The 12,137-nt window shown below is 46.1% G+C and overlaps 1 protein-coding gene across 2 annotated transcripts; it reads right to left on the bottom strand.

Moving 5' to 3' along the window:
* Nucleotides 1-1,591: 1,591 nt before the first annotated feature.
* Nucleotides 1,592-8,941, bottom strand: LOC140249810 (WD repeat and coiled-coil-containing protein). Of its 2 annotated transcripts, XM_072331967.1 has the most exons (6): nt 8,716-8,941; nt 8,270-8,362; nt 8,195-8,233; nt 5,046-6,940; nt 3,767-3,884; nt 1,592-2,218 (listed from the first exon to the last, which is right to left on the bottom strand). In XM_072331967.1, exons 4-6 carry the CDS (start codon nt 6,918-6,920, stop codon nt 1,947-1,949), a joined length of 2,265 nt encoding a protein of 754 aa, XP_072188068.1. In that variant the 5' UTR covers nt 6,921-6,940; nt 8,195-8,233; nt 8,270-8,362; nt 8,716-8,941; the 3' UTR covers nt 1,592-1,946. The 2 variants fall into 2 exon arrangements, with proteins under 2 accessions (XP_072188068.1, XP_072188067.1); XM_072331966.1 differs by having other exon boundaries at nt 8,195-8,362.
* Between the last annotated feature and the right edge of the window lie 3,196 nt (nt 8,942-12,137).

Raw genomic sequence — 12,137 nt, 5'->3', positions numbered from 1 at the left:
TGCTGCATTCTGTACAAGTGGTGAGGACTGTGTGGGACTGATACTTGTTCAGCTTCACCTGATGGAGATACGCCTTGGAGCCCCACATCCAACCCCTGCCTCTCTGACTTTGCTGGTGCCCCTGCAATCACTTACCTTCAGCAAGGGATCAATGGGATTTCCTTCACAGCTTTGTAGGTTCCATCCTCTCCTTTACCTACAGGATGTTTTTACCCTAGAGATTACCTTTTCACCCTCGCATCCATTCAGGCCACCAGCTTGTCATGTTGGTAACAGCACCAGGCTTACAACGGCTGACCAGCTGTTTTGTTTGGTTTTTCTTCTGCCCAAATAAGCTGCTGTCCATGAGGAAGAATTTCCATTACCAAAACAAACTCACCCAACATTGAGAAGACTCTGTACGTTGCCACCAGCCTCAGCTGCGGCAGTTCCACCAATGCAGGCCGCCTTGTCAGATTCTCTTTGCAGCTTTTAGCTCTGTTGTACCTTTAGCATCGTATTTTGTGGGCAGACGATTTATGACAGTGGCTAAATTTCCAAATAGGCAATAAAAAAAGAGATTATGTTATTCCAGAGGCAGCAGCTCCAATTCCATAATCTCATCACTCGATTCCTTCTCACAGTTAAGTGTCACTGAAAGCCCGATAAACCGCTTATTGTGACCGTGCTTTAATTTTATGGGTAGCAATCTTGGATTACTGTGTTTTCCTGGTGCTGCAATCCACGCTACATAAACCTGTGTTCTAAATGTCACTGTTTCCTCTCTCACTACGAAGGCAGTAGAACCTTTTTCTTTTGCCACCCTTTAAACTGGAGGCTCTCAAGGCAGCAGGTGATGGGCATTCTCTCCTGCCAGTTCAATACATGCGTATGTATAGGCAAGAAAAAGCTTATATATATATATAGGGAGAGAGAGAGACAGATATAGCTGATATACATCTATATATACCTAGATAGGAAGCAACTTTGTTAATATCATAGTATTTCTTCAAAGGAAATAGTGACATTTTCAATATAAAGACAAAGAAATGAATGAAAAGAATGAAAACGCTAGCGAGGAAGTTGTACAATGAATCCAAAGCAGCTAATGCCACTTTGCCTACAAAGACGTAGCAGGTCTGGCTGTGGTGGAGATAAGTTTACTTTATGGCAGCCCGTGTGGAGTTGTGCTTTGGATCTGTGACCATACAGAGCTGCTGGCACAGCAGTGCCTCACCTGCTGCTGAGCAGCATTCACACAGCATCAAGGCTTTCCTTTCTTTCTGCCCAGTAAGAAGGCTGGGTCATCAAAGGGACGTTCCATTCCACACCATGCCACGCTCAACAATAAAAGCTGGGGGAAAAGAATGAAGGTGGGAGAACGTTTGGCATTATGGAGTTCAATTTCCCACGTACCCGTTAAGCACAATGACACTCTGCTTGCCCTCAAAGCTGCTGGAGATCTGCCCGCTGATGGGAAGTACTGAATGAACTCCTTGTTCTGCTTTGCTTGCACACACAGCAATTTTCTGCTGGACGCAGCATCTGCCCACTCCTGAATACGAATGCAATATTCCAGGATCTGACAGAAGTGAGAAAGTGAGGAAGAATGCCGTGTTTTCACAGATGTCTTTATTAAGCAAGTTTACTATTATCTAAAAACACCAACGTACTAAAGAGTAGGATCAAAGCTTCAGCCCTGCAGCTTGTAAGAACTCCTACCTCCAATCACGGATACAAATAACTGGCATACAATGCAAGAGGCATATTATAAAACACGGCTCAGTATAAAATAAAAAAGCTAAGGTTTCCAAGGACCAAATAAATAACTTACAGCGACGGTGAACAAAAATGATAGAAATCCAACAGGGCTTTGAGACAGACCTTCATTTAGAATTTGCAGTCCTCAGCTGTAAGTTCAGGAGTCTCCTACGGTAAGACAGGCACTACGAAATCAATGTCCAAAGTTACATTTTACTGCTGGGTTGCTCAGAAGGACTGCTGCCATCCAAAGCCTTGGAGGAGCAATCTCGGAGGACTTCCAAAGAGCTGGTGATATCCAGGCTTTCAGAAGCAGCATGTCTGCAGCCTTCTGTGGAACGGATGATGTCCAAAGTCTTGGAGGATCGGGCACTGTAGCCTTTCATACTGGCATCTCTCACAACCACCTCCTGCATGGACGTAAACGTCAACGGGACGAAGCCCTCACTGTCTGCTGTGAGAACGATCCAAGATGAACCTGTGGAGACAGAGAAGCTCCTGTTCATAACCACCCCTGTAGTTAGGTATGTTGATAGTACACAAAACCCATTTCGTCTCAAATGGAATGTTCATGGTTTGGGCACCTCAGCACAAGAAGGACATGGAGGTACTGGAGCAGGTCCAGAGAAGGGCAACGAGGCTCGTTAAGGGCTTGGAGAATCAGCCCTATGAGGAGAGACTAAGGAAGCTGGGGCTGTTTAGTCTGAGGAAGAGGAGGCTGAGGGGAGACCTTATTGCTGTCTTCCAGTACCTGAAAGGTTCTTACAGTGAGAGTGGGGCAGGTCTCTTCTCACTACTGACTTGTGACAGGACGAGGGGAAATGGCCTCAAGTTGCGCCAGGGCAAGTTCAGGTTGGATATTAGGAAGAACTTCTTTACAGAAAGGGTGGTTAGGGACTGGAATGGGCTCCCCAGGGAGGTGGTTGAATCGCCATCCCTGGATGTGTTTAAGAGCCGCTTGGATGTGGTACTCAGGGATATGATTTAGCAGAGGTTTGTTGTTGTGGTATTGTTTTGTGGTTGTTTTTTAAGAGATAGGCTACTGGTTAGGCTGCGGTTGGACTTGATGATCTTCAAGGTCTTTTCCAACCTGAGTAATTCTATGATTCTATGATTCAACACTTCCATATGCTTACAGTTCTTGTAGCGCTAAAAGGGATGGGGAGACGCAGGTTGTGTAATCTCAAAGCCAGAGGACTGATAGCAACCATGCAGAATTCAGCTTCCTGAGCAGTTTTCCCACTCAGAGATGTGACTGTAAGAAACGCACACTTCAATAATAAAAAGGGAATTCAATTCGGAACAGAATCCATAAGCATCCAGAGTTGGTTTTAATTAGGCATTCAAAGGCTACTCTGCAGTGCTTAAGCTGTGCAGACACCTTACAAAGCAGCCATTTATTAAACTATATGACAAATATAATTAAAAACAAAAATTAGGAACGGATTCTGTTATGTAATTTCAATATGATTAATCCCAATAAGCATGAGAAAGGAACACTGTGCTGTACTGCACAAGCCCCATGTCTCTGGCCTATTTGCTATTTGACTTTGCATTATCATTACTCTTACAGTTTGAAGGCATTTACTGCAACAGAAGCACTGAATTCTACCAGTTCTTACAGGGAGTTCTCATGGCTGTATCCATTAAGTCAATGAAGTAGATGGAGATGGAGGCACATGGGAGTTCAGGGAACCACTTCCAGCTGTTCATACAGTTACATTATGTAACTCCATGGCACAAGTGAGGTCAGGAGAAGACTGCAGCTTAAAAGCACACGGCCCTTTGAGCTTTCGGCTTCATATCTCATTTGGAATAAAACTTGAATGTCAATTCAGGAATTCAAAACTACCTACACTATTGCCAAAGGTAATCCATTGAGAGCTGACATGTATGCAGGCACATGAGATGTGAGCATGGGACCTTCAGGGTTGTTTTTCCAGATCAGATTATGCACAGTGCCACTGCCCACTGTGAACGTTGCCTGTGTTTCAAGTGTTTGTTTGATTGGATCATTACAACGTACCGTGCTGCATCTCCACCAGAGAGAGGTTGAAGATCTGCTGGACTACGCTTAGACAAAGTTTACCCTCACAAAGAAGAACAGATCGCCTCTCATCTGAATCACTTCTGGAAAGCTGCTTCTGCAAATGCAAGAAAGACTCATTAGATACAGCAATCTATTTTTAAGCGGAGATATCAAAGTAATGTCCATCAAAACTGTATCAGAAGTCTGTAAAGCAGCAAATTCTCTCTCCCCTCCTCCCTGATCCTCATCTTATGAGAAGGTAAGAACTCCTGTGCACAAACAGGGACAACCCCGCACATAGCAGAGGGGTTGAAACTACACGATGATTGTGGTCCCTTTCAATGCAGGCCATTCTATGATTCCATTCGATGAGGAACAGGCCAACAAATCAGCAGTGTTTGTCTTTCTCATCTCTGATCACCGCTGCTCTAAGTCTGAGATGCCGCAAAGAATATCCCCCCCAAGGGGAAAAGAAAAGCAAATGACAGAAACAAAGTGAACTCTGACTCCTCTTCCATGCCCAGAGCCACCCATCCACCAGGAAGACATATGTTCCAAATTAGAGGAGACCCTGGTAGCTGGTTTCCTGAGTGACCTGAGGTCTGCTCTCCCCATAACCAGTGCCAAAGCTCTGCTGGCAGTTTTCCCCCTGTCACCCGAATGCTTCATGTCACTATGGCCAAGGCAGCCACCAAACGTCACTTCTCCCACAGGACCCTCTCTGTATACAAGCAACAAATCTAAGAGGGCATCCTTCCTAGTCAGCTTCCTTAGTACCCGTACTCAGTTCCTGTACCAGGAAGTTATCATAAAGGCGGTTTAGGAATCTCCTGAAGCTGTGTAGTACTCCCACTTAAATGTGAGTCACACACAAAGACAAGGGTGGCTGGCCTGGACATATCTCTTCTTCCCTTACAGATTAATTAACCATTGTCATCGTGGGAGTCTACTACAGGCCACTCAGCCAGGAGGACAACATCAGCTGTATTTGTGTGTCCCTTGGCCCTTACCCTGAGGCTCTCAACCACATCACTGTGATCTACAAACTCCAGTCAGATCCCTCCGCTCCATACAGTTCCTCCCTGCCCACCCCTCCTGAGGAGCCCGTAACTACCAAGTGCAACACACCAGGGCTCCTCCCATCTAGTTTAACTTTACACCAATGACGTCCTGCCCTTCTAGCATATAATCCCACAGGAGCTTTAACCCCGTGCTTTACAAAGACCATATATCCATACACAGATATCGTCACTAAAGTTTCCAGCGTTAGAGTTACCTGATAGGTGATGTTAATAAAAGGGGGTTCCTGAGAAGATGGGTACATTGGAAGATTTCTCTTCCCCGCTTTTAGCAGCTCGGTTAATTCACAGACATGATGTTGTAATTGGGTAAAGTTACCAGACAGTTTTTCTACATTTTTGGAAAAGTAACTTGCTTCCTTTTCACTTAATAGGTTATTTTTGTAAGAATTTGGTATTTTGGAAGCTGTTTCTATCTGTCTTTTTGGAGACGTTGGCTTGTTAGAAAATGCCAGCGATGTGGACAGTGATGGAGACTGATTAAGCGGTTCGGTATTGAGAGACTCGACAGCCAGAGGAAAATTCAAGGAAACCTTCTTTTCTTTGAGGTCACTCATGTTCAACAAACAGCTTTGCTCATAACCAGGACTCTTAATTTCTTCAATAAGTTTTCTTCTGCTGGTAGGGGACTGGAGAGCAGCACGATCTGGTATCAAGAGTCCACGACTAAGAGGGTGAACATCCGGAGAGACATCGTGAGGTATGTTTGAAAGATTCAAACTCCCATTGACTGACGCACAGCTCCCATTAACTGATGCAGATGTTGAAGGAGCCGCTTCAAATACCAGCTCTTTTATCATCAACCTGATCATGTACTTGTCCGATCTGGAAGATGGAAGAAAAGCGGGATCGGTGAATTTCTGTTTCCCAACCAGTATCAGTAACAATTTACTGGTCAAGAAGCACAAACCCTTTGGTTTTTCATTTTTCTCTAGCTGAATCTGTTGAATATTCGGCAAATTGGACGAAGTCAGCGAATAGACTAAAACAACGTTACAGGTATTTGAGGCGACCGATACGGTTTGAGTTTTGAGGTCAAAAGCCATTATGTCGGGAACCAGAATGCCCGGGATGCTAACTTTTTTGGTGGAGGTCACCTTTCTCTCAAAAGTCACCAAAATGAGATGTGAAGAATCTTGGCCGCTTCCCGTTAAGTAGTCCTTGGGCCTCAGATGAAGTAGAGGGCTGGAATCAGCACCCGGCTTGCTAGAGAGTATGTGGGTCAGATCCACGGGAGATGTAACCGCAGACATGGGCTTCTCAGCATCCAGCACCTTCTTCCCCCCATCCATGGAATACTCTTCCTCGCCACATAAGCTGGACTGCGAGGGAAAGGATTCCGTTTCAATGCTGGCTGGGACTTCAAAAGCCACACCGGCATTTAAGCCACAGATCTTGTCCAGAGGAAGCTCAGTAGTGACAGCAATTTGAAAATTCAAAGTAGCTTCTACAGCACAGATGTATCCTCCCACATCAAAGACTGGGCAAAAAGTACAAGCATTGAGCGTCTTCTGAGTGTCATCCCAAATATACGAATGAAGGGCACTGCCTACGCCGACCACTAAGCGATTGCCTTCCTTAGTCCAACAAGCACAATGGATGAGACCGCTGCCTTTAATATCTGCTTTAATTCTACAGTTGTTGAGATGAACAGAGTGCAAGACCGAGGCATCCCGCGTCGTCAGCACGGCCAAGATCTCCTTCTTTGGATGCCACACACAACCTTGGGGGAGCACTGGAAACGACTCACTGATGTCACAGATCTGAGAAACCAAGAGCTTATTTCTGTCTGCAGTGTTAAAGCAGAGCTGCCAAACAGTGATATGCTTCTTGTGTTGAACAGCAAGCAGGGCTGGGGCATCAGGGGGACCCGGGCCCCAGTAGAGTCCATGGACATGTTCAAACTGACCAATGACGCTCGAGTCACCAAATTTTGGCTCTCCATTCTGAAGGTGTAAGGAAGTTAATATGACCTGTTTCCCATCAGTCCAGGCAATCCCGTGCACAGGGTGAATCGTTTGGTGTAAGGCATTAAGGCCTGTTCTCAGAAGCTTTGCCTTTCCTAGCTCCATGGCTTTTTGATACGAGACATCTAAACAAATTAAAGAATAAAAATTATTGTAGAGGACAGAGGCAAACATCCATATGTATATTTAACTTACGATGCTCCCTGTGCTGGACTCTTCCTTTCAGCCAAGTCAATATGTACAAATACTCATCTATGCTTAATCCACAACCCTACTTTTTTTTTTTGTTTTAATGTCTCCACAGTGAAATGTGATTTTAAAAGAAAGCGGTTATGATATTTATATAGGCCAAGGCTGCTTCACTTTCAGTACAAAACCAGTTTGCTCCTTCTAACTGACGGGTTGCTGCTTCTCAGAATATTTTCTAACAACTTCTGGCATTCCACACGTTGAAAATATTGCCCCTCGTTCTCAGCTTCATCAACCATTTGTGATCACATAAAGTAATCCCTTACAAGTATAACAGAGCATTAACGTATTATTTATAAATCTGACCCTGCATTAAGTGGGCAAGTAAGAGGCACTTGCCTAGTTATTTCAAAAACCTCCATAAAAGAGCAAGTGTAATTGTGAAGGAAGGTAGTATCAAAGCAGATTTCTCCAAGGAAATGTATGACAAAGAACTTAAAATATAACTTTACAAGAGGTGCCATACAACAGGGAGATGATTACCCTGTTACCCCTGAAAAAGCGATATCTCCACTGGCGTTTTGTGCCCAGTTCTGAGCTTCACGGTCCAATGACAATGGAAAGGCTTTGTTGAGATCAAGGACCAGAGAAGCATAAGAAATGGGTTCAATTAGTTTGGAGAAGACCGTGAGACTAAATTTGCAAACACAAGCCAGGTTGTTGGTGAGAGAGCACTTGTCAATTTTCTCCAAGTCCACTGTGCAAGGTAATAATCAGCTTAGTGTTAACAAAGGAGATTTAGGTCAGCTATGAAGGAAAAACTGAAAATGTCAGCTCAGCACAGAAGCAGGTTACCTTGGAGAGAAGGTGCTCCATGAATTCGATAATCCTCAAGAGCTACTGGGTAAATGTCTGTCAAGGACAAATCCAAGCGGTCAAGTGGGCAAGTCTGGTGCTGGGTGGAGGGTTGGACCTGATGATCTTAGAGGTCTTTTCCACCCTTAATGATTCTGAGATTTTAAGCATGCTGGATGCTTCCTCATGGCAGAACAGCTGGAGGACCTGGATGTACCTCACCACCAACCTGGCTCTCCTCTAAGCTCCAACCACAGACCTCAATCACAAACACCAAAGCGTGAGTCGATCACTGTAAGTAACACGAACAGCAGCTCCCTGCGGGCAGTACTTACTTAGGGAAAGGAGATGACAACTCCCCTCACGGGATACACAGAGACACCGGGATACACGGAGACACCGGGATACACGGAGACACCGGGATACACGGAGACACCGAGCCTTGTGGCCATCCGGGTGCCTTCCTCCACCACGACAGAGGCTTCACATTCCCCGCAGCAGACCTGCGAAAGGAAAACCAGGCCCGGTGTTCACACAGTGCCACACCCCCAGCCCACCACACGGCCTCGTACGACCCTCGGGACGCCGATTAGGCCGGGTCTCCCCGCAACCAGCCTTCGCCTCTCACCCCAGCAGCCTCCAATGGCCCAGCTGACCCTGTGAGGGCCGCAGTTGAGGAGCGAGGCGGGGCTGCGCGGCCGCGGTGAGAAAGAACGCCAAAACGCGCCCGCCCGCACCGCTTTACTCCGCGCCGGGTGCCGCCCGCCCCACAGCCCCAAAGCCCCGCCGCTTCTGCTCGGGCCCGCCCGCACCGATCTCCCCCCGCCTCCCTCAGCACCACGACCGGCAGCCTCACCCGCTCGGCGGCTCAGACCGGCTCCGTTGAGGCGGTACCCGCAGCGGAGCACGCCGTGCCCACGGCCGGACACCTTCAGCCCCCAGCTCGGTCCCGCCCTCCCTCGCTGCGCTCCCGCCGGCCACGCCCGAGCTCCGTGACGCAGCGGGCGGCGCCTCCGTGGGGAGGACGGCGGGACTACAGCTCCCAAGAGGGGAGCGGGAGCGGCCTCTTCCGGGCTCCCCAACCGTCGTCGTTCCTGAGGGGGGGAGTTTTGCTTCTGAGGTTCCGTTTATAGTCAGTGAAGAAAGCTACAGGTCCTCCGTGCTGTGAAGCGCAGCAGCAAAATAATGAATAAACTAAATCAAAACCTCAGGTTTGAGACTGTTACTTCGAAGTTTTAGTACGTTTTAGAACAGCTGCCCAGAGAGGCTGTGGATGCCCCATCTGTCCATGGAGGTGTTCAAGGCCAGCTTGGATGGGGTCCTGAGCAGCCTGGGCTGCTATTAAAGGGGGAGGCTGGTAGTCCTTCCTGTGGTGGGAGGTTGGTTCTGCCATGCTTAAGGCAGAGCTGGGCCAGCAGAGGGCTATACCAGACAGATTGCTGCAGAGGAGATGAATTCTTCAGTGCCGTTATACCCCTATAAAAGTCCTGATTTCACCTTTTTTTCTCTATCTGTTTGAACGTATCAGGTGTCAGGAGGAAAGACCGCACTGAAAAACGCCTTAGAAGATATTTTCACATGAATAGAATCATAGAATATCCCAATTGGGACCCATAAGGATCATTGAATCCAGCTCCTGGCTCCCTGTCTGTGCCCAGAATAGCCAAGTATTCTTAAAGGCTGTTATTTTAGTCGTGTGAATTTTCTCTTTCCCTTGTTCTACAAACAAGCCAAAGACATTACAGACACACGTAGTCACTGGTAAGTCTGTCAAATACAGCCAGTTGTGTAATATCTTGATTACAGCCAGTTTTGATTGCAGCAGAATTGTCTCAGCTTATCAGAGTGCCCGGATGGTACGTAGGTAGTTACTATTACATCTAGATGGTTATTTCCATGCCCGATAGGGTGTGTAACCACAGCATGGCTGTTGGTATTGTAGAACAGCATGAAAGTGACTGTGGGCTGCTTGGCCAGTGGCTGCTGGTCATGGCTATTTACACAGCTGTAAGTATGAAGAATGGCAGGGAAAGAAAATGAAGTGGATGCAATAAGGAGCCATGCTGTAGTATTATTTATGTTCACCATGGAGTCTACCTCTGCTTTTATTATTTGCTCACGCGAGGAACATAATATTGTAAGGGAAAAAGAATAATTTGAAAATACTTGCTATTAACTTCGTAACTATATTTTATGAGATCTGCTTAATCCAGGCGATGGGCATTACTTGAATGAGCAAGAAGATCTCATCATTATTTCTTAATGGGAAAGCTCGGTGAGACACCGCTGTGTAATTTAGAGCCTTAAACCAGATGTGGTAAAAGCCTAAGATCAGTAATTAAAATGTACACACGTTTTAATTGCTTTCTGCTATTACGGTAAGAAGATGTTTTGGTTTCTTCTTCCATTTGGGAAGCTATTAGTAATAAAGATAATAAAAGATGAGTAATTTTGCAGAAAATGACCAAGACCTGGTTGAATATCATGCTGTTACAAGAAGGCAGACATCATAGTGGGATGTGTGAACGGGATCATTGTGTGCAGGGAGTATATGTGAGTAACTTGGGCTGTTTGCTTGGCTGCATGAAACCAGAAGGGCTCACTGTGTTTCTGAATGCAGGCAAAACTGAATGTTTCTGCTCCATAGTGAAAGGACTTGCAAGGAGTTCCATGTGGCTCCAGCCTTTAGAAGAATAAGGAGGATTGGTGAAAGTTTGGGGGGATTAAAACAGCGACAGAGTGAGATGGAATTTAAAGTTCAAGGCCAGCACTGGCTTGATGCAGACCAAGGCTGAGCTGCAGCAAGCACTTTGGACGCAGCTGAGAGGCACCCAAATGCCATTAGCAGGGTAGGCAGCCCCCCCTGCTAGATAACAGCACCAGCAGGGACCTGCTGAGCCTCCACAATGTGCATTTAATACAGAGATGGTGAAACTGCCTCAATCTGGCAGAAAGCTGAAGCAACAGTATCCAGTAATTAACATATATAAACATAGATAATGCTAATACATAAGCTCATTTCTGCTGCGTGGGACAATAGGAAATAAGTTCATAACTTCAAATGAGATACTGAATAACCTCTGAGATTCACCTGTGCCTGACTTCACATGCTTTAAAGTTAGGTCACATGAGCCTGAAGGACTGAACTGTTTCAGCTTAGCAATCCAGTACTGTATGGTGGGGGTTTTTAAGAACAAATTAGATAAACTGTTTATTGTGTTACATCTTAGAGAATCACTACAGTTGGAAAAGACCTCTAAGAAGACCAAGTCTGGAGCTTTATTCAAGGGTACCCAGGTCTTTAGTAATATCATCTAGTCATCTAGTCTAACCCACTGCTAAAGCAGGTTCCCAACAGCAAGTTACACAGGAAGGCACCCAGGTGGGTCTTGAATTTCTCCTGAGAAGGGAGATTTCACAGACTCTCTGGAAGCCTGTTCCTGTTCTCTGTCACCCTTACCATAAAGAAGTTCTTCCTCATGTTTGTGTGGAACTCCCTGTGTTCCAGTTTGTGCCCATTGCCTCTTGTCCTGTTGCTGGGCACCACGAACAGAGCCTGGTCCCATCTGCTTGACTTCTGCCCTTCAGCTTTTTGTAAGCATTGATCAGATCTTCAGCCTTCTTTTCTCCAGGCTGAACGGTCCCAGGGCTCTCAGCCTTTCCTCATAAGGAGATGCTCCAGGTCTCCAGTCATCTCTGTGGCCATCTGTTCAGCTCTCTCCAGGATGGAGAGAATGAATATAAATGTATATGTATGTAAATGTATATAAATGTGCTTGATAAAGGTGCAGAGGAATTTAAATGGAACTTCAAATTTTCTGCTATGCTGTTTATTCCCCACAAGGGAAAGAGGAGCTGGTATACCACGAAGTGCTCTGAGTGCCACCAGTATGGCATACTGTTAAGCTTTGGCTTCTAATTTAAGCCCCAAGGTTCCTTAGCTTTCCTTTGTTTAAATGATGACAGAGACTTCCCACAGGTTGACTCTAGGCAGGAGTCAGCATTCCCATTGCTCTCCTAGAGGAGCCCGAGCTTCCTGCTGATGACAGAAGGAGCCTGAAAGAGGGGTTTATCCCCTTCACAACACAGAAGTGACCCAAACAACTCTTTTTTTCTGTTTCAGCCACTGGATATAAAAGAGCCTTGCTGGAGGAAGGTGAATGCTTCCCAATCTGTGCTTTTCTCCTTTTCGCAGCCTACGGTCTGCACAGCCGAGCACTTCCACACGCCTTTTACATTATTTGTGCAAAAATCTTCTGTACGGCTTGTGCTTAATAG

Source organism: Excalfactoria chinensis, chromosome 3 (assembly GCF_039878825.1).
Source record: "Excalfactoria chinensis isolate bCotChi1 chromosome 3, bCotChi1.hap2, whole genome shotgun sequence".
NCBI lineage: Eukaryota > Metazoa > Chordata > Aves > Galliformes > Phasianidae > Excalfactoria > Excalfactoria chinensis.
This window is presented reverse-complemented; position numbering and strand designations above follow the sequence as displayed.